The sequence below is a fragment of the Colius striatus genome, chromosome 2, assembly GCF_028858725.1.
Source record: "Colius striatus isolate bColStr4 chromosome 2, bColStr4.1.hap1, whole genome shotgun sequence".
Classification (NCBI taxonomy): domain Eukaryota; kingdom Metazoa; phylum Chordata; class Aves; order Coliiformes; family Coliidae; genus Colius; species Colius striatus.
In genome coordinates, this window is record NC_084760.1 from 102,831,392 (window position 1) to 102,854,578 (window position 23,187).

General features: G+C 43.0%; 1 protein-coding gene across 1 annotated transcript in view; it reads right to left on the reverse strand.

The window, feature by feature from the left end:
- FNDC1 (fibronectin type III domain containing 1) overlaps window positions 1-23,187 on the reverse strand; it is a 71,321-nt gene that overhangs the window by 42,502 nt on the left and 5,632 nt on the right. Inside the window, exon 2 of the mRNA XM_061990251.1 lies at window positions 1,604-1,813. Coding sequence (XP_061846235.1) covers window positions 1,604-1,813 — 210 coding nt within the window. The remainder of the gene's footprint in view (window positions 1-1,603; window positions 1,814-23,187) is intronic.

The following is a 23,187-nucleotide window of genomic DNA, read 5'->3' on the forward strand; positions in this document are numbered from 1 at the left end:
CTGGACACACTGCTGCCTCATGTTCAGCTGGCTGCTGAGTAACACCTCAGGTCTTTTTCCACCAGACAGCTTTCCAGCCACTTTGTCCCAAGCCTGTAGCGTTGCATGGGGTTGTTGTGGCCCAAGTGCAGGACCTGGTACTTGACCTGTTGAACCTCAAGCTGAGGCCCACCAATCCAGCCTATAAAAAGAAAAAACTGTTACAAGAGTCCTATATTGTAGGACCATATTTTTTTGTGGTATAAAAGTAATAAAAACAATAAGTAGATTCTCCAAACCATGTTACACAGTATTTCTCATCAAGATTAATTTTGTTACTGAACGCCCACAAAGTATGTGAGATTTCCATTGACTTACATACTGCCTGGATAGGCTCTCAACCTGCAAAGCAGTGGTACATGCTGGGCATCAAACAATTTGATGTTGATGACCCACACGATGTCTCAACCCTGTCACCTCGGCACTGATTTAAGAGTGTCCCCTGTACATGCAGCGCACAGAAAGACAGAAAAGTGAATGCTAGAGAAGAGATGAGAAATAAGTACAAGATTACTGTTAGGAAAATGGGGAATAACTGATAAAGGTGACTGAGGAGTTCCTTCTCTTTGGAGAAACAGAGATAAAGATGTGTGTGTAATAAAATACCCACAAAGTGGAAGGGGAAATAGACAGTTAAATTGCAAAGCCAGGAATTCTAGCAGCCATGTGGGATTTTGGAATCATCATCCATTTTGTAAACCAAGACTAGACTATCTGTGGGATGAGCTTCCAGTCTACAGGAAAGATTTGGAGAAAAAGAAGCCTAACCTTGAGCAAACACACACCACAGGCGTAATATAAGACTCATGAGTGCAGACCTAGTGGTTGCTCAGACAAGAGGAGCTCAGGCAGCAGGACAGAACATGACACAGGCAGAAGACACAAGTAGTGCAAAGGGAAATGTTCAGCTTCAGGAGAAATAAAATTGTTGCAAGCTCTACTGATACCATCAGATGGGAAATCCTTTAAATCAAGAGCAGGTGATTTAGGGCACAAGTGCAAACCATCACAGTACAGCAAGGCAGGGAGCACAGAAGCGGCCACCCTGACTGTCTCGGGAGCCCTTAGTGACCAGGATCTTACAAAGGAACTGGAGAGAGCATGGATAAAAGAATGTTACACTCTAGTATGGAGACCATGAAACAGTTTTAATGGTAAGCATGGATACATTTAATTAAAGCATTAATTTTTTCCCTCCACCAGCCTAATGTAGGGACACAAAATGTAAGAGGACAAAAACCAATAGATTTCAGAGTAGTCTCACTGGATACAGGGAGAATCTGAGCTATGGTTCTTTTCACCTGACCCTCTGCTATTAATATGAGGAACTTGCACATGGTGTCTCTTTAATACAGCATCAAGTTCTGCTACACTTTCTATCCTGGTCATCATATTTTTCTATGAAGAACATGTCACAGAATACATTTCTAGTGAGCATTTTCATTTATAGGAAGAAGTCATTCTAATGGCTGCAGCAACACGTGATTTGTGATCACCCAGAAGCCACAGGGGATTAAAGAAGTCTGCTAACTCAGCTAGATGCTATCAGGGAAATCTGACTCACCTAGCTTTCTTGCTTCCTGGTTTCGTTGCTCTTGCAGCAGAGGAGCATAGCTCATCCTTCGACTGCTCTCTCCATACCCACGGAGGTAACCTTGGGATCTGCTGCGTGGACTTCTGAAGCCTGCTGCATATGGTGGCTTCCATCGAGAAGATAACTTGCCATCTGGAGACTGGGTGCGCACTCTCAGAGGTCTGTTTGGCATGTCCTTCTCTTCAAAAAATAAGCAAACACACATACACACACACACAAAATCCATCACAGTTATTATGAAGCATGTGACCTGTTTAGCAGTCCATATATGTATGTCTATTGCAAGCACATCTATTAAATAACATCAGAATAAATGTAATAATTTTGTAGGGTTTTTTAATGCTGCTATAAAACCCAATTGCCATAACAACAAATTTTCCAAGTGGGATGTATGATACTCAGTAGCATCTTCTCCCACGCTCTTCAGACAGACTGGTGCAAGACACTGGAAGTAAAAACAGATCGTAATACAAAGACTCTTGCCAGAAACTGGAGATGTCTTGTAGCTTTCCTGTTTAATTTTTTTTCCTTTTTTTTTTTCTTAAATCCCCTTTCCCTAGTTCAGGGCCACCAGTACATTAACTTTTGGCAAGTGCTACAGATCGATATAAAATGAAGCACAGAACCATTTCACTATTTTAAAACTTTATTTTAGAAAGCAATTCATATTAAAAGCAGATTCTCTTCTCCTAAGCCCCTCACTAACAGTTCTGCTCTCTGACAGCCTCATATTTAATGGGTCTGTTCTGCATGTGCTTCAACTCTTGACTTCTCAAATTCCCATTATACAATCCCTTGGCATCCAGCACTCTAACAAGTACCTGATGCAAGTCATTTTTTTTTACGTTTGCTGGCGAGTTGGCAATAAGTGAAACTGATGCAAGGATCATTCAGGCAACTGGTTTGGTTACTCTGAATGGCATCTCCAGTTTTTGTGGCATTGTCCATTGTTTATAACCTGCACCATGCTACTGTGCAAGCTGTGAACACAGCAGACAGCAGCAAGAAAGATGCTGGCAGCCAGGATTGAGATCTCCAACACTTGTAGCAATTTTTGGCCTCTTATCTTTTGTATTTCACACTCAAAGCAGGTCTCTCTCACTCTCTTCTAGCAATGCCATGCCACCAAGTGCAAGGTTGTGTGAACCTGCCAGCACAGGGGTTACATGCTGTATCAAACCCTCTCACTCACTGGCTAAGCCAGTCACTACAATCACAGCAACATCAGGAGAACAAGAGGCTGGGACAGCAACAGCTGATAAAAAACTAGACAGACAACAAAAGACAACACACCACAGTATCCTCCATAAGACTAATAGCAAAATCCTCTTTTCAGCACCAGCTCAGAAACTCATATTTATTTATGACAGCACTTAAACATGTTAAGTATGCATTGCTGTCTTCTTGTCCTTATATACACAAAAAGCAGGTCCTTTTCCAATAATTTTGCTCAGTGACACCTTCTATAACCAAACTGCTCACTATTTTTGATCTGCTGGCAAGGTTGCATCTTCTTACATACAACAAATACCTCTGTTAAATTACCCTTTAGAAGGCATCATAGTGGCTTTGAAAGCTGTTTGCAGAGCTTCTCTTGAAATCCTTGTGAGAAATACAAGGTTTCACTGCTAAAGTAGGTGTATAACATGCAGAGAACCACATATTTCCAGGGAATTTTGCATTTCCATCAAAACACTGGGAAGCAGCTCAGCATGGTAAAACTTGCTATTTTATTTTACCTACAGAAAGACAGATCATCAGTTTAAACACATGGACTTCAGTAGCTTCCCTCTTCTGGTTGCTTCTCACCACCCCAGTAAAATGAAGCAGCTATAAACCCAGATTAATCAGCCAATTAAGCTGCTTTCACAGACACTTTGTTTTGCCGGAGCAGTGTATACTAGCTGGATCACAGCAGCAGTTCTGCTCCCAAGTGTTTAACAAACAATAAATGCTTTTTGCCATACAATAAATATGGTTGCTTCCCTGTGCTTTCCTGTGCTTCACTTTTCAAGGAACCTAGTCATGCACTCTTTAAAAAAACAAAACCTGCTCCCACATGGTTTCTTTTGTTGCTCTCTTCAGCAGTTGCTCAACACAGATTTTCAAAGCCACTTGGTCACTGATCATGTAAGCACACAGCCTTCATTCACAGCACCATCATGGAGAACAAAAAGAGGGCAAAATTCAAGTTGGAAAGGACCTCCAGAGGTGTCTTTTCAACCTCTTGCTCAAAGACAAACTATCTCCAACACTATGTGAGGGCAGCCAGTTTCCCCTAGCTCAGTGTTCAAAACATCCTAGGATGAAGATGGCACAGACTCCCTGTAGACTTGCTCCAGTGCTGCACTAGCAGCCTAAGGTGAAAGCTTTTGTCATAGAATCACAGAATCATTTAGGTTGGAAAAGATCTTTAAGATCATTGAATCCACCATTAACCTAACACTGCCAAATCCACCACTAAACCATGTCCCTCAGCACCCCATATATACATGTTTTAAATATCACCAGGGACAGTGACTTAACCACTTCCCTGGGCAGCCTGTTTCAATGCTTGACAACCCTTTTGGTGAAGACATTTTTCCTAGTATCCAATCTAAACGTCCCCTGGCACAACTTGAGGCCATTTCCTCTTGTCACAGAATCACAGACTCTTAAGGGTTAGAAGGGACCTTGAAATATCATCTAGTCCAACACCCCTGCCAGAGCAGGGTCACCTAGAATAGATCACATAGGAACTTGTCCAGCTGGGTTTTGAATGTCTCCAGAGAAGGAGACTCAACCACCCATCTGGGCAGCCTGTTCCAGTGCTCCATCACCCTCACAGTGAATAAGTTTTTCCTTATGCTCCTTTGGAACACCTTATGTTCCAGCTTGTATCCATTGCCCCCATGTCCTATCACTGGACACCACTGAGAAGAGCCTGGCTCCATCCTCCTGACAACAGTCCTTTACATATTTGTAAACATTTATGAGGTCACCTCTCAGTTTCCTCTTCTCCAAGCTAAAGAGCCCCAGCTCCCTCAGCCTTTCATCATAAGGGAGATGCTCCACTCCCTTCATCATCCTGGTGGCCCTGTGCTGAACTCTCTCCAGCAGCTCCCTGTACTTCTTGAACTGAGGGGCCCAGAACTGGACACAATATTCCAGATGTGATCCCACATTGTCCTATTTTTCATTACTGGGGAGAAGAGACTGATCCTCACCTTACTACAACCCCCTTTCAGGTAGTTGTAGAGAGTGATCATGTCTCCCCTCAGTCTCTTCTTCTCCAGACTAAACATCCCCAGTTCCCTCAGCCACTCCTCATCAAACTTGTTCTCCAGACCCTTCACCAGATTTGTTGCTGATCTCTGGACACGCTCCAGCACCTCAGCGTCTGTCTTCCAGTGAGGAGTCCAAAACTGAACACAGACCTCAAGGTGGGGCCTCACCAGGGCCAAGTACAGGAGGACAATCTCTTCCATAGTCTTGCTGGCCACACAATTTCTGATACATTTTCCTAATGTTCAGCCCAGATCTCACAAACAGCAACTTGTAGCTGCTGCTCAGCCTTACAACATTACATGTGTCCTAGCACCAGCAGTAAGTGGCTGCCTTGCAGTCCTCAATCAAGTAGCAGTTGGCTGCTATGTGACGTTGCCCTGTCCTCCTGTTTGTCAGACTGGGCCTCTTGTAGCCTATGTTCCACAGGTATCCACCAGCTCCCGAGATCTCATCATATCTCCTGAGCAGTCGAGCCCTGGCCAGATGGGAGTAACACCTCCAGTGGACCATACACACTCTCCCAGGCACCTGTGGCTTCTTGGGCTGTGGTGCAAGCACATAGTTCAGGTTTCCTCTTGGTGGCCCAAAATGCTACAGAGCACCAAGACCCTGCTGGCCCAGGGAAGCCAGAAGAGACACTGCAGCCCATCATCCCTGCTCTCCCAGTCAAAGTCACAGCTTCTAGTTGGAATTCAAATAGAGAGTTGTAAGGGACAAAGCATATAAAAGGAAACAGACCAGACAGAGAGGGCCACATGGAAAATATTCAATCTAAAACAAATGTGGTTTTAGGCAAGAGAAGCATCAACCTGATGCTGAATGAAGGGGATCAGTTGAGATGTTAAAACCAGGGCTTTCTAAGGCTTAAATGTCTTTCCTCATGGGAGCAGCACACTTTACTACTCACTGTTCCTATTTCACCAGTTTCTCTCTTTCCTTGTCACAGTTTGACCAGTAGGAACCTGAAGGCATCCAGGATTGAGCTACCACAAAATGGCTTAAATGTCTTTGCTGGTAACTGCTGATCCATCAAAGCCAGTACTTCTGTGTGAAGTCTGTACCAGACTTGACATGAAAGGGATTTCTCATTAAAACCAAAGAGCAGCAGAAGGAGCTAATCCACTGTAGTCCACAGCCCGGTGGCTATCAGTGTGGTCTGGGATCAGGCTGAAGGCCCTGAGCTCAGCCGCACAGAGATAAAGCTGGGCGGCGCAGTGATCTATAAGTTAAACCTCATCCTCCCACAGGGAGAAAAGACACAACAGATTATATTTGGGAGTTTGCATTCCTAGTGATGCAGGAGGTGGTAGATTTACCATCAGGAGGACCAAGTACAAACAGAAACCTCAGTATCTTGCTCACTACCTGACATAACACAGCCTCATGTCAAAAAATGGATATATTGCACTGCCACCCACTTCCAGCATCAGCAGCATAGCTCCACTCAGGCAAGCTGAGTTCAACCCAGATAAATGATCATCCAGAAATGGCCCAGGACACCAATCACTTTCAGGGGCTCTGAGAAGTGGGGAACATTTCCAGCACTTCCCTGGGCTGCAGTCTCATCCTGCCAGGTATCTCTTCCTACCTTTTGCAATCATCTAAACTTGAGCAGGTTACCTGAAGATGAAGATGGCCCTAACAGATCCCAAGACAAGACTTTGGATCAGTATGAAAGCTGCACAGCTGACAACTACTACAGCACCTGTGGTTTCTCCTGTCATGGACAGTAGATATGGCCTTTAGGAAAGTGTACTGGACTGTGGCTGCCTGTTTCCCATCTAACACCTACTCTGGCACACCAGGAACTCAATTGGATTTCAGCAAAGTCTGGATGAGGTCCCAGATCAGTAGCAATGGAAAAACTAAGTCTTCAGATGCATTCACTCTCAATCTTTTTTTTTTCCTAACAAATTTTGTGAATAGCTACCAAGTGCTTGATTGAACTGAAGGTGGATTCTTCCCCATTTCCCCACTATTTGTCCCTATAAATATCACTAAGGTGGTGTTTTTTTCACTTTTGGTTCCAAAATGGATTTAACAGTTTTATGGATCTTTGTTCTTGCCAAACTAAATCAACTGGTAAACATCTTCAAACCTCATCTAAAGAGCTACCTGCAATTAAAACAAAATCCAATCCTTTTCTATGTTCTAGAAAATGAGAAAGAGTCACTCCCTTGTGCTCCCTTCAGTGTAGAAATCCAACATTACCTACAGCTGCAGGAATTTGTGCATAGTATCTTGGCCTCAAAAATGCAGGGCTGATTAAAGCTTTGGTATTGACTTCTCACAGTTGAAATGTCCACTAGTGTTGCCAAAGTTTCTCCGTGTGTCAGAATTGTGGGAGAACATTTTATGAATTATGTAAGCCCAGAACATGAGGTTTAAGCTGAGGGTAAATCATCCTCTAAACAACCACACAAGGAGGCAGCTTGTACTTGCCAAATCACACAGATTCTTCAGAGGACCTCATCAATTATCTAGTAAAGAAAAACACAAAATAGCTTGAGAAGAAAAGGGAAGCACTGACCCTAGTAATCAATCTATAACTGTGGGGAAAAACAACTCAAAGCAACTCAAACATATTAGGATACAAGTGAAAAAAAGTAATCAATCAAAACATGAGGTCACAAAAACACAGGCACTTCAATTTACCACCTCAAGTCTGGGTACAAGATGTTTGGTTTTGCCTTGCCTAGTCAGCAAAAACTTTTCTACATTTCCCTCTATGTGCTATTACTTCAGGACTGAAAAGCTGAATTTATAAAATGTGTTCTAATGCAGAGAGAACACAAATTTGGCACAGCAGACAATATTAATATAGTCTATAAACATCTACCAACCTCTATTTTCAGTTCAGGCAGAAGTTTGGGAGGCTAATCACAGTGACTGAGTCATGGGCAACGTAACAGCTTGAAGACAAAAGTTGTTGCTGTTTAGAGATAACAAACTCATCAGAAAGTGATCAGCTGCCTTCATTAGAAAAGGCCAAAAATGCCAGCTGGAAAATTAAATCTTGTCGTGGGCAACTTGAACAGAAAACATCATAGTCTACACTGCAACTGCAAACTGGTGGGAATTTTTGCTTCTTTAGTTTTGTTGTTAGTGTGGGGTGGGGTGGTTTTTTTTCTTATTTTTCTTTTAAAACTCAAGTTCTAAGCATCAAATGAGACTGACTGACTCTGCATCCTGGATTTGAGACTACTGATGCTTTACCAGACAAAACAGAACAGGAGATTAAATAAAATATGCCAAACCGCTCAGTTCATTCACCCTCCTCAAAGAGTATATGTGTCTTAAGTAGTCCTTAACTGCTCCCTAAGCACAACCAATTGTCGTCTGAAGTAGTAACCCAGCATTGCTGCCAATATTCAAGAGCAATCCAGTTTCTGAGCTGAGCAACTGAGTTTACAAACAGCCTGCAGTGTCCCTCCCAAAATCCACCACCAGGGCTAGAAAAGAACCCAACTGTTGTTTCTAGATCTCTGAGCTATTTCTTTGGGATATAACATTCCCGTATACCATACACTCTCAGAAGTGTCCAAGCCCTACCACCATGAAGATATCAGCTCTACTTGCAGCAAAGAATGATGGTGAAAAAGAAAACAGAATCAAGGAGGCACTTTATTGGATTCTTCAGCTGACAACTCTAAAACTAATTTCATTTGTGAGGTAAGATCCTTTGTAAAACATCCATTGCATCGGCCTCTCCTAAATGCAACTCCTTGAGTGATGATGCTCGAGTTCATAGCACACATGGCAAATACATCCTAGGGCACGTCTTAAGTTGCCCTCGTTTGGCAGCTCTTGAAACCAAGACAGGCATCCGCCCAGGGGTACAGAAAGACTGAGGGACATCAGCTACACAGGATGCATCAGGGAAGACAGGTGGGAAAAGTCTTGTGCTCAGGCAGCAGTGTTCATATACTGAGGGCTGTATCATGGCCAGCCCTTCACCAGGGTAAATAGTTTCTTGTTTTCAAAACTGCTTTGTAATGTGATCACCTCACCCTTCTTCATGCCTGCAAAGGGAGTTGTCTTCCACATGATGCTCTTCCATCTTCCAGCAGCTAAATCACTTTGTGCATTGTCTGTAAGGATTGGGACAATTCCAATATATCATTTTATTTTTTCACCTGATTTGAAATACATTACAAAACAGAGTGTATTTGAAAAAAGGAGAAAGTAGAGCTTTACTAGCTGAGCCAAAGGTCTGAAGATCTGAACTCCTTTGTGCAAATCAAGGCTTTCAGTTCAGCTCTTATTCATGAACAGGAAAAGAAAAACAGCATTTTACCATAACTGAGTAGCACAAGGGAAAGAGAACGTGCCACCTTTCTTAAGCCAGCAATCCACACAGGGGTGGCTGCTTTGCTCCTCACCTTCACATCCTCTCACTGTTACTTATCTCCATACAGCTATCTCAAAGCCACATCAGCAGAAAAGTAAAAAAAAAAAGGATAGACAAAATACCACAGGAAGATACTCATTTTCCACCCAAAAAGTTAATGTACCGTGTCACTTTGGCAAAGTACGACTGGCTTTTTTATTTTTTTAAAGTTGGTGCTTTGATCCAAATTCTATTGAGAAAATGGGAGCAATTCCACCAGCTTCAATGAGGGCTTGGATCAGGGCCATCCTGCGAAGAGTTCACTCTGCAAAGATATTTCCTGCAGTCTGTGAGCCAGCTCAAACAGTGCTGATGTGGCCCTCTGAACTGAGATGTGCTGATTACTCCAACTCCAGAAGACTATAGGCTCAATGATTTCCTTCAGATCAGCCATGGCACTAGGTCTAGCAGGGATCTTTGCAGCATTGTAGCAGTTAAAATGTGCAAAAGTGTAAAGGTACAATCAGAGAAAGTAGGACGGAAATAGGAGAACAGATCTAGCCTCAGGCTTACCAGTTTGGTAGGTCTCCTACATGCACTGTCAACCTTGTCCCTTTGTGGGCTGATCAACTTTTCAAAAGCCACTAATTTATACACTCAGCATCAGATCTCCTCCTGGAAACAAGCCAATCAGTTAAAGCAGTGGAGGCAAGCGACACAAAAATCCTTTGTTTCTTGCAGAAAAAAAAATAGTCGTTCAGCACATTTCCACACACTTTGGCTTGGCACAGAAAGCAAGGACTGGAACGCTTTAGTTCCTGCAAAGCACAATGGAAAGTGTGCCATAATTCGCCAGTCCCCAGCCAGGAGTTTTGGGCAGAGGACCAACATCCAATGGTAATGTCTGATTTAAGCAAAGCGATTCGTTATCCATCTGTAGAGGAGCTACCTGGCGTAGGGAGGACATTCTTTAAATTGACACTGTCAACAGAAGTTTCCAGTGCTCTCTTTGAATAGCCCTCTGAATGCTTAGCACAGTAGGGCTAGAGCATTTTCCAAACTCAACAACATATTTCTACACTATTAATACATTTATTACGACTTAAGAACAACCAACAATGAGTTATTGAAGGCTTCACATTCTCCCATTGATACCCACACACGTCTCCTGCATCAGTGTCCTTTGAAGGGAGTCCACTGAGCTCTGACTACCCTCGTCTCTCACACCTGCTGCCTTTGCATACCTCCCATCCAGGCCTCTCCACTGACCAAACCACCATGGTTGTAAACTCCCCTCGGCAATCCCAATGAGGCTGCAGCCATGGCCCTGGTTTGCAAGCATCCATCTGGACTGTTTTCCGACACTCACCTCTTCACTGAGTTAGACGAAAGGTGGTACTGGAGTGACATCACCTTTGGCGGCTCCTTGCGGGGACAGAGCAGGTGAAACCAGCTGACAAAGGTATGGGATGCCCTGACAATGGCCAACCTGTGGCACTGTGCTGAGCTGGGAGATTAAGAAGCACTTCTGCTACAGGGCAAAGGAGGTACAATCAGTTTATTTCATAATACTTTCTGCCGCAGATCCCCTTCTGACAATGCAGCCCTGGTTGTTGGACCATCTCATGCATGGCAGAGCAATCTTTTAAAATCAAAACTAGTCTGTGCCTTGCTCTGCAAGCTCCATGTCTCCATTGTCAGACATGCCCTAAACCAAGAATTTTTCCTACCATCAGCTCGGCTCAGTAAGCTTGGAGGACAAGACAGAAGATCTGCAAGTGGCACAGCTCTGTGGGATGCCACAGCACCTGTAACAGACTTACAGCTTCATCCCTGTCTTCCAGACACATCCAAAATGATAGATGTATGTATTTTTACTATGATAGTATCTACCAGCAAAAATAATTCCAAACACTATTCCAGACTACGAAAAAGAGCCTGGTAGCTGGTCTGTAAATCATAATAACCATTTAACATTTACCCTCAACTGAATTTTTACTCAACTAACCGACCACATGAACAGGCCTCCACAAGCTCTGCTGCAGAAACGGTGCTGGGCTGTTCCCTGCAGGCAGAGGACTCGATGTTGCCACCTCCTCTGGGTGAGACTTTAACATTGCCATGGGGACAAGACTGCAACTTTCGAGTTTCCTGAATGTCTATTGTTAAAGGCTTTTTAACACTACGATTTTTCAAAAATAAGATAGATAAATAACAATAAAGACATTCTAGTAATATGTATGTTTTTGCAGACTTCACATTTTCCTAGAGTTACATACACATGGATACAAAATAGAGATATATGACTCAGATGAAATTTAGAACAGACAGCACATATTGAAAGAAATCAAAGACACTACACAGAAGTAAACATCAAATGGAGAAGATCATGCAAAGCAATAGTACTCAAGACAAGGCGGTTGTAGTTGCCCAGTGATTAATAACAATGAGATGTCATAAAAAAGATCAATGTGATTCTGACTGGGTCAGGTGAAGGTTTTTTTACTCCATTGTGGAGTGAAAACTCACTGCTCTAAGTACTGTGTTCCACAGTCAGTCACTATGTTTTAAGAAAGATACAGGCCCACTGAGGAAAGTCAGGAGGAGAGTTATAAACATAGCAAGAGATCTAGAAAACTTGACCTCGGAGCTAGAAGAAAGGAGAAACATCATAGCATCCAGGGACTGAGACAAAAGCCATCCATTCCGAGCCACACAGCTCCCAGATCCACTATTGCTACAATTTTTTAAAAAGGAAAGCTTGTATTTTACATTTTCCCTTTCTATTCTCTTCTTGAGATGCTGTGGAGAGCTACACCTTAAAAAAAAGCCCCTTTTCCTTTCTTTTAGATATTTGTGTAACTGCAGCATGTATTTTTCATTTCTGATCACCACTGGGAGACTTTAAGTCTTACAAGCATTTAAAATGTCCCTCAACACATACACTCAGAGCTGAAACCTCAGTAGCACCCTCTGTCTCCAGCTGAATTTGAAACCAACTCCCATTCTGGAGAGAGAGGGAGAGACGTCAAATCATTGCTCCTTCAGGTCCATCAAGATCACAAAAGACCCACCCTGTCAGTTCAGAAGAACTGAATGTGAGGGTTTGTGAGCTCTCCTGGCTGCTGTGGCCCCTGAGGCTCCTTGCTGCCATCCACACAAAGTGCAGAGCCTGGGCTCCAAAACACATGGTTTACATCAGGCCACTGTTTCAGCTCCTGGACAACTACACCCCACTGTTTGACTCAGCAGTCACTTCTGGGAGAATAACACATGAAACCCCTTCCTGCATTAGGCCTCGTGAACACTTCCAAGCATAAGGCAGTGAGGTGAACATGGCTAGATACAGCATGGACTGAAAGTCAAGTACGGTATGTAGAGCTGTAACCCTTCGTCAATAAAATGTTCAATTGCTAAGAGAAAGTGGAGTGACATTTAGTGAAGAATGTACTTCACATCATAAAAACTGTAATTATCCTCCACTCCCTAATAAATGAAAATGGAAAAAGCTTAATATTAGGCAGACCCATTTTAGAAGGTCTTTCAAAGTCTGCTACTTCAAATTCAGCATTGGAAAGTGGCTTTTAAACCTGCCACTTGAACTATCCCTTTGTCTAAATACATCTCCTCAACCTGGCTGGCTGATACTCATGTTGGTATTGCCCTTTTTTTTCTTGCTAGAAGGGCTCTTTCTAATTTTCCTTTGGGATTCCCTTCAGTGCGGTTTTCAAGGTCTTGATATTATCAGCTTGCTTACATTTGAAGTATTTGAAGTTCTTCATCCTCAAAAACCAACTTTATTTCTGGTATATTGTTCTTTGGCATGGCTCAACCATATTGGTCGCAGATACCACCAAAACTACTGATGATGCAAGTATTCGTCTTCTCACGCAGGACAAAGCCACAACTCTGACTCCAGCTATTCCTCAAGAGTCCAGTCACAAGACAAGAGCACAGAGGGTTGGGTGGCACCATCAGCAGAATTAGGCTCAGAACCTTTAAACTTTTGATAACAAATAAATATCCAATCAGTAATATTTGTGCAAGTTTCAAATGTATATGCAGGTATCCTTTTAATCTGTGTTTACTGACTTTAACCTTTTCTGAGCTTAAAACTGGAAGGAGGTAAGGAGGGACTGGACTTCTGTGGTACTCCAGGTTTGACCCAAAGCTCCCTAGCTTCAGTGGGAATCTCTCATTTCTCATGCCTGTCACTGGAAATTCGGTTTGCAAGAAGGAATACTCAGCGATTTAACAGGTAAACAAGTTTATAGCAAAGCTAACCTATTTATTTTACACCATCCATATGACAAAGAAGAATAGCAAGAGCTGTCAACAGGCCTGATAAAGCCATTGATCCTAACCAATTACTCCACATACATCTCTTCAGTCCCTTGTCTTCAGGAAAGAGGGGATATTAGTGCATCTCCCTCAAGATGCACCTGAGGTTTCCCAGTGCTGAGACTGCACTGACCCACAAGACTCCTGGCTGTTTCAGCTGGTGGCTCCTATCATGCTCAGATCTTTCCTAGCGGGCAAGAAATTCACATTCCTTGGCTTCAATGGATATTCAATTGCAGAAATAGCACAAATATCAATTTACAACACCTTAAATCCTGTTTCTGAGATAAATCAGAGCCTAAGGGTACTGTAAGGGGTGAGGTCTGAATTTAATCTGACTGCAATCACAAACATGACAAAAGCACAAGATAAAGTTAACAGCCTGTTTTCCACTAGATAATCCTTACATAGGCTGTTCTCTAGCCCTGTTCAGGAGTACAGTGATGGGAAAGAAACCTGCTTGACAAAATCAGAAAGTGATCCATTAGTCACCAGGATAAATCTGTAGGTTTCAACGGGCCTTTTCACTGAAAGCTCCTGGAAGGCAAAACTTCTCTACTCTCAGCTGCCCCAGCCTGCTGCTACCTGAAGCGCCTCTTGGAGCCCAGGCAGGACTTTGGCTGCACAACCCATGCAACACTCTCATTCTCCTCCAACAGCTTGGCAATTTTGACCACAACAACAGCAGAAGGGGGCACAAAGATAGCACAAAACTTGCACTAGGATGAATATTAACCTCTTGTAAAACATACTAACTCCCACACTGGGAGCTGCCATTTCTGAGCCATAATCTCTATGTGTGTTTCAAGAAGAATGCACATGGTAAAATCCACTGTGGCTGTAGGAAGAAATGACATTACCTGCTAGCATCTCCTTGTTTATCCGAAATTTCTGATGGTTTCATGAAAACATGGAATAAGACAAAAACTTTTCTCAGACTGATGTAATCTCAGTGGCTTTCTCATATTCTGTGAAGCTGCCACTGAGTTAAAGTTTTCTTTAGAGATTTCCACATGAGGGAACACATGCAGAGCTTTCTTTAAGCTGAAAATTAAACTGGTACTTCTCCACCCACAGCTGATGCCCACACAGATGTGGCTAGATTGGAAGGGCAACCCATCTGTGCAGGATCACAAGCCCACGTACACTTTTCTCTTCAGCACTGACACAAACATAGATCTTATGCCACTGCACAGTCCGGACACAGGACCTGGGTCTGCGAGTCATTGGATTGCAGCCTATCCACATTTACAAGCCTAACCTTGTACAGATGGATTGCAGGTGGGCCAGCCTATTCCCCTCTAGGTGGGCCTCAAAGGATGCCCACAGGTGAGGGAGTAAAAACAAGAGAATATTGTTTCCAGGCTGTTGTGCATCCCCTCCAGCACTGCTCCCCTCCCTGTGTCCCAGCACACTAAGTTAGCTTTGAAGTGGGTTGGCAGGGGACATAAGTCAGAGCCCGAGCATGCATTCCTGTGAGCCAACCTCTGTCCTGCTTCCTGCAGGTATGGTCATAGATCTCCAGGGCGGAAAACGCACCTACTAAAATTGCACTGCTTGTTAAGAGGCTAACTAAACCATGGCAGTAACTTTATGCTGCGCACCTGGATTGCTTCTTATGAACCTAAATCTTCACACCATTGATCTGCTTCCTCATTAGTGCAATCTTGTTAAAATCACTGGTACATTACAAAGGCAGTCAAGTGAAGAATGAGGCCCTGCTCATTCACAGGCTGAAGAAAACACTGTGTATAATTATCCTGATGGGAGATATCGACTAGGCTTATGGAAAATTACAGCAGGCAGAACAGTTCTCTTTCTTCACCGGCTTTCACTTCAACCTCATCAAGCAGTGGTTACCCACATCCATAAAGCACAAAGCTTTATATTCTTAGTTCATATTATTCACTTCATCTGTGAATTGTGTTTTTAATGAAATACTCCTATTCAAAGTCTTTGTTTCCTTCCAAACCTCATTCAACTCTTGACTGCTGGGATGTTTTATGGCAGATACTCAAAGCAGGAAACAAATGCTAACCTTCTCTGTATTGGTTTGAGGTGTTGGATTGTCAGCCACCTTCACCTTCACATCCACACCCTACAGAGTGAAAGACCTGTTCATCTTGGGCACTTTAACACCCACCAAATGGAAAACATCAGCCATTTGTGGAAACAGCAACAAGGGTTAACCAAGACACAACGAGTCCAAAACTCACAGCTTCATCTGTTCTTTAGATAAGAACTAGGATTTTGAAAATCCCAGAAAACTGTGATTCATGCAGAGTACAGAAATTTATCTCAAAATCTAAGTGTCATATGGTACTAGCCTGTCAGTCAAACCAAGAGCTAATGAAGTTATGTTGGGAGAATTTCACTGCAGCATAGATTTGCTTTGCTTTTCCCAATTTAAAAACAACACTCCAAACCAAAAAAAAAAAAGAAGTAACATGCAATACCACATACAGGCTGCCTTTTGGCCCAGTTACATTTTGCAAAAAAACAAAAGCAGTAAAAGCCATACTCATCATAGAATCATCATAGAATGGTAGGGTTGGAAGGAACCTTTAGAGATCATCTAGTCCAAACCTGCTGCAGAAGCAGGTCAACCTAGATCAGGTCTACTCACAACCAGTGGCATATTCTGGTACTGTGTCCAGTTCTGGGCTCCCCAGCTCAAGAGGGACAGGGAACTTCTGGAGAGAGTTCACCACAGGGCCACCAAGATGATCAGGGTCTGGAACATCTTCCTTACGAGGAAAGGCTGCGGGAACTGGGGCTGTTTAGTCTAGATACAAGGAGACTGCGAGACCTCATTAATATTTACAGATGTCTAAATGGTGGATGTCCCTTTTTTTCTATTATATCTAGTGACAGGACAAGGGGTAATAGGATGAAGCTGGAACACAAAAAGTTCCATTTAAACATAAAGAAAAACTATTTTACCATGAGGGTGAGGGAGCCCTGGCACAGGCTGCCCAGGCAGGGTGTGGAGTCTCCTTCTCTGGAGGTTTTCAAAACCCTCCTAGACACGTTCCTGTGCAACCTGATCGAGGTGAACCTCTTTTAGCAGGGGGAGTGGACTAGATGATCTCTAAAGGTCCGTTCCAGTCCCTATCATTCTGTGATCCTGTGATTTTAATGCACAAACAAACAAATAAAAAACAAAAAGGAAAAAAGAGGGGCAGAGAGCCATTTCTGAAGTAAAGATCAACTTTGGACCCAAAGTGTTGGTAATCTGGATGATGTGGCTCTACTTCTGGTTCTACTTCTGGTTCACTCTGTCATGCATATCACAAACTTACCCAAATCATCTTCCTTAAGGGCTCTGGGTTACTTGTAAGGGGTTTACACCTCTCTTCAAAATTACTTCAATACATCTAACCTGGTCCCTTAGAGTCCTTTAAAGTAGCACAGATTTTTCAGTCTACTAAAGATTCACATTTTTATGTAAAGTCGATACCATCTCTAGCTGAAGTGTACATTCAGCTTTCTACTAACAAAAATGCCTCACTCACAAAGTCAGAGTAGGAATTCAAGTTTTATCACGCACTGGAGGGAAAGAAAGGTTAAAACTTTCCTTTTTTTATGTCCTATTCCAAACGTTTCATAAATCAGAGAAGTTTTAGTATTTCCCAAGGTACAAGTTTGCTAAGAACAATACACTGTCTCAAAGTCAATCTCTGCTTTTTCATTAGCAGCTCTAATTATGTTTCTTTCTTTCAAAGATTATGTTTCTTTGTAAGGTTGGAAAAAATAACCCAAATCAACACTTTACTTCTTCCTCTTCATGAAAAAAAAATGAAAATAAAAGATACTAAAACATTATTTATCTACCTGTAATATCCAACAGCTCACGATTCCTGTCTTGAAATAACAACACCCCTGACTCTTCTAAATAACTTTATTCCACAGTATTTATTGTAAAACTACAAAAAGTACATATGTAGCTTTGTACTCTGGAAAGGGAAGCTGGCAACACACACTCCAAGTCTCCTAAAGTGCAAAACTCATAGGTATTAGATAAAATGCATGCCAAGGAAACGGCCAGAAGGGTATTATCACTATTCTTAGGAGCTCTACACTAGGTTGGTCTCAGATAGGAAATGGATTAGCACAGACTTTCATTACTAATAAATGACCTTATTTCATTTCATTTTCAAAAACCAAACCTCTGCAGTCATATTCAAGGCCGTGTCTTCATGCAGAGCCCTGCACATTACTCTACAACTAGTCCTATCATACCTGAGCAGACACAGCTGAGGCAAATGGCAGCAGCCACTTGCAATCACTATGTCAGTCTACAAATTATGCTCTGTGAACAACTATCTGCGATGGTCAGCAAAGATTTTAGCTAATTAATACCCTTGAAAAGCAGCTGAACATACAAAATGATGCACTCACAGCTCTGCAGGTTTATGAAAGAGAATCCATGCCATCTTTCTTGGTTTACCCAGAGATATCTAGATATCTGGAACTGAAAATACAAATACAAAGCAACTGAAGGCTTGGCCTTCAATGTTGAGGTTGCAAAACTTGCAGCTTCTTCCCAAGCAGCACAGAGCATCTCTGACCAGTGTGATATATAGCAAGAGAGACACCTTAGGAAGAAACATAACCCTTCAAGTCAACAAAGCCTCTGCAAAAATCAGGAGACCAAGTCTCAGGAAGGATGATGGTAGACTTCCAGAGTCTTTAACATTCCATAGCGAGCAGCCTGCCAGACCCATAGATTATCAATGTGCATGGACTCCTATTTTATGTCATTCATGCATCATTCTCAACACCCAAAGTGAGAGCTTTCAAAGGAGGGGTGGAATGAAAGGGTGTACTGTTGCGGTGCACTCTGCTGCTATGTGACCCTCTGACACTGAGCTGGCACTGGTGCTGTTCAGAAGGATGAAGCTTTAAAAATAACAAGATATCTCCCTGGCATTGCCTCCTTTGATTGTGAGCTCCTATCACCAGGGTTAGCTAGTCTCCTTCTGAAAATCAACCCTTACTTCTACAACAGTAACATCTATTTTCACAAGGCTTTGAGTAGACCTGCATGGCATGCAAGGAGATGTTAATATGGTTATAGGCAGCCTGTATCTGGATGTTCAGCATGGCCATTGCTGGGGAAGCAGCCCTGTAGTGACAGCAGAGACAAAGCCCTAGCTTGTATCCCTCAAACCAAGGCTGGCTGTTATTAGCAAGGCAAAGAATTTTGCAATACTTCAGAAGTAGCTCAAGCAACTCAGTACCGTCTTCTAGGTTGGCCATCTGCTACCGTTCAGTAGCACAAACATTTAGTTAAAGCAGCAAAGCTTCCTGAAACCCAGTGATTTCCTTCTATACAAAAGGGCCCCAAATTACTCAAAAGCTCCTACAGACATTTCAAAGTTTCACTATTTGCCTTCTCGGTTTTAACAGGAACTTCTTGTAATCATAACAAATGGTTGGTTTTTATATACATATAGAATATGTTTTTTTAATTCAGCACAAGCAGTTTAAAACATAGATTTGCAAGAGGCCCCTCTTTCTGAGAAAGCCAAATGGCTTGTTTCTCATTGCCAAAAATCTTGCAAACCCTACGGCTAATTTTATGGAGGTTCTTCTGTTGGGATTCATAGGGTCTTTTTCTGCCACCCTTACTGCAATTATTAGCAGCTTGTTCTGCAAGGCTCTGGTCTTTAATAAAAAATGGCTTCTCCCCAAAGAAAGCAATAGGTAGAATGGTGGGAACATGCTAAAAACAATCCCCCCTCTCCTCAGGCACACCACTTTCTTTCAGATACATCCATATTAACTCATAAGCTACCCTGATGATTAACCCCACCAGACCCTGAGATCCCATCAGTTATCTGAACTCTCACTTCTGCTCTCTCCACTGGGCTGTCATCCTTTTTCTCTCCCTGCTTGTGCTGGAAAAAACAAAAATCCCTATTTTCTCTTTTCTTTCCTTCTTCATTCCCTCTGCTGACACTTAACACAGATTGTTCCTTCCCTTCGTCCCCAGCAGGGAGTGCAGAAACCATCCTGTCCCGGACATGCCCACTGCAATGCTGCGCAGGCACAGCTGTGTCTACACCAGCTTTCCTGCACAGCTACAACTGCCCGTGATAGCAAAGTGGGGGACAGATGGTTTGTCATCACAACAAGGAAAGATTTACATCAATACAAAGCAATTTCTCCTTTAACTTTACTAAAGTGGTAGTCTGAAATAGATTTCCACCACTCCAAGGTTTCACACACATTCCCATTCCCATGTCACATCATCAGCTGCAGGTTTCCAGCCTGACCTGCACAGTATGGTACCAAACATGACCAGAACTCAACAATGTCTCATACCACTCGTTGTCCCTCCTTGAGGGCAATTTAAACAGCTGCTTTGGCCAAGGAAAGTGAGTGTGTTTGTGGACACGTCTGGTTCTCTGCAATCAGCACTTCCAAGGTCATGGCATGCCTTGTCTTGCACTGGGGATGGAACTGCAGGGAGGACAGCTGAGGAGCACATATGGTCTGAGACATCTCGTGGCAAGGCACAGGTATTACCTTGCACTCAGCAACTGAAAGCTGGCAGCTCTGACCTTGACTAGGAAGGGCTTTCACAAAGACTCACAGAGTGCCAGCTGAGCAGTTGATCCCCTGACACCCATCTAAGCATGTACTTGTGTTCTCAGAGGACCAGCTTGGCTTACAGCAGTCATTAAGAGTGAAGAACAGGAACTCAGTACCCTGCCACAGCAATCATCATGTGGCAAACAAAAAGGTACATTACTATACACATCTAACAAGAAAATGTGGTTTGCTAATACTGCTGTATAAGGTTTAGGCTTTCTAGGAGTTCAATGCAGTTGCTCTGCCATCACAGAAGAGCTTATTTTTCCATTTTTCTTTTTTTGTTAGCTTTGTTTCTTTGGCAAGAGAACAATTTCTTTTGTGTCTGTAAGCACCAGACGCTTCAAAGGAATGAATTCCATTGGATGAGCTTCTTGGTCGGTCATCATATTAGGAAAAGATATTCAGGTCTTTACAGACATTCAGCCTAAGTGCAGCTTTTCCTCTCTTCTCTGCATACATACAGATTTGGACCTCAGACTCGGGCTCCAGCATCACCAAAGCTGTTCTAAGATCCTACAACATAGCAAGTATCTAGAGTGACAGTAAATAATTTATCTTGCAAAACAATTCAAGTTAAAGAACATAGAATTAAATAAACATCGGGAATTAAAAATCACTTTCTGAACAGTCCCAAGCAGACTCTGGAGTTTACTGACTGAAATAAATGGAAAGCTGGGATGCTCTACATTTTCAGGCTCTCCAAGCCTATATTCACTCTTCCTTTCACCACAGAAACATAACCTGATCACCAAGCTGAATTTATCCTCAAACACCTCTCTGTGCTGCTGTTGGAGTAACATCCCCAGACTGGGAAAGCAGACATCAAGCCACATAAGTTTGCAGGGTCCATCCGGCAAAACAATATGCATGTACTTCTTTCAGTGATTTCAGGGAGTACCAACGCACACAACAGATAAGCATGTGTGTAAGTGTATTGCAAATCACAGTCCAATACATAACAGACATGAAGGACAACCCAAACATCTGTCCTGAGTCATGGAGAGGAACTTGAGCCCATGCACCCTTCTCCACCTCAGTGGACAGTCAGCTCACTGCTTTGCAAGAATGATACTTGTGATGACAGTACAAAACCAACTATCTCTTAGTGAGGTTTGATAAAACCCTGCAATGATATTACTGAGCATGTCACTCAAAAAAATTAGTCATTACCTCTTGTTTGGAGAGTTTCAGGTAGAAGAAAACAGCAGTTAGGCAATTCTCCGGCACCACAGCATGGAAAAAGCATTCAGGGTCATGTTTAAAACAGCACCAACAGAGGCCAGCAAAGGTGAGATACCACTTTGAAAGTTTGTCTCGGACATATGAATGAAACCACGTATTGTAATCGCCAGTCCACCTCCCCAGTAGTAAGACCTCAGACACTTACTAAATACATATCTTAAAATACGTACAACCTGAAATCAGGATGAAGACCCAGATGAAGACAAGTCAGATGGAGCCTTTCCATCACTTCTATTTGTTTACTTTGGGAGATCAGAAATGTCTAACCAATAGCACAGGGAGGAGAGAAGGTGAGGTGACACGAGCTCATCTGGCACAGACAGTAAGTCTGTGACACATAACCTAGAGCACCCACTCTTCCAAAACATGCCAAGTCTCCTGCCAAGTGCCTGGCCAGCCACTGGCTTCATGCTGCTACAGCCTCTCTGTTTGTGAGCTGTGGGGCCATCTGCAAAGCATCCAGTGCTAAAGACCACACAATGATCTCACCACTATCGGCACAGCTTCCAAAGGTGATGAAAGGGAAAGGCATTCAGACCATGCAAAAATGCAGCTCAACTTTTCATGCAGGGCCAGCTTCTGACACCATTAGGTATTTCAGTGGGGCTGCCATGAGAGGCAAGAAACTACCCAGCAGGAACAATAGCATCTAAATCCAGTCCTCCATCTATCTGGCTACAGCTTGCGTGCCACGACGCTTTGGCTCAAGGGCCTCAGCAGCACAGGCAAAACTATATGCTGGCTTCCTGAGGCTGAAAACACTGAGGCCAGGCTACTTCTGCTGCAGGAAACCAGTGACCAAAGGGCAAACCCCCAGGGCTCACTGCTTCTAGTGCTGTGGGCAGTGTGCTGCTCCCACGCTCCTTTCCCTCCACAGCCTGAGCATCCAGGAGCTGTGCAAGGGCTGACCAGGTGGGAGGCAGGGCTGGGGCCAGATGCTGGGCATCATGAGCCACCAGCCATGGAAGCACAGTTTGCTAGTCACATCTGCTGCTTTCTGTTGCTAGAGTTTTAAGGTAAGCTCAGTAGCTGCTGTTTGTTACCCACTAAGACCCTTCCCACTGCATATGTCACTCTAAGAGCAATTCATTGGAGTACCACAACAAATTATGTTGATTATTTAATTTCTCACATTTTAATCTTCTTTTTAGAGAAAATGAAAAACTAACATTCCAGCTCCAGGAATTCTGTGTTCTTTCCCCAGGAAAGTTTCAGCCAAAACATTGCAGCTGACTATACAGTAAATATGATGGCAAATAACCACTTAAAGAGTTGTTGTACCTTATTTTACAGCAGATATATGTATTAAGAATGACTGACTCCTCCAGTGGAAAAATAATGAGTTTAATGCCAGAAGAATACAACCATTGGAAAGATTTGCTGAAACCAGGACTGTTATGAGATGTCCAAGAGGACTTAATGACTAAGTAATAGTGAAATAGCTGCACTGGAACAATAAAATAGGAACACACTCCACAGTCCTCAAAGGGTAATTTGCTCAGTTTAATGAAGAGCTGATTTGATGATCAAGTTACTCACTGAGGAGGGGTGACTCAAAATGCACACTTCTTCAGTTTGCTTTCTAATACATATATATATATATATATATATATAGAGAGAGAGAGAGAGTTATATTTGGATGTACCTTTTAGGTTTTCTTCCAGTGTGAGAAGAAGCTTGGGCTACGTTCCTTTTACAGGCTGCCCAGGGAGGGTGTGGAGTCTCCTCTGGAGGTTTCCAAACCTGCCTGGATGCGTTCCTGTGTGACCTG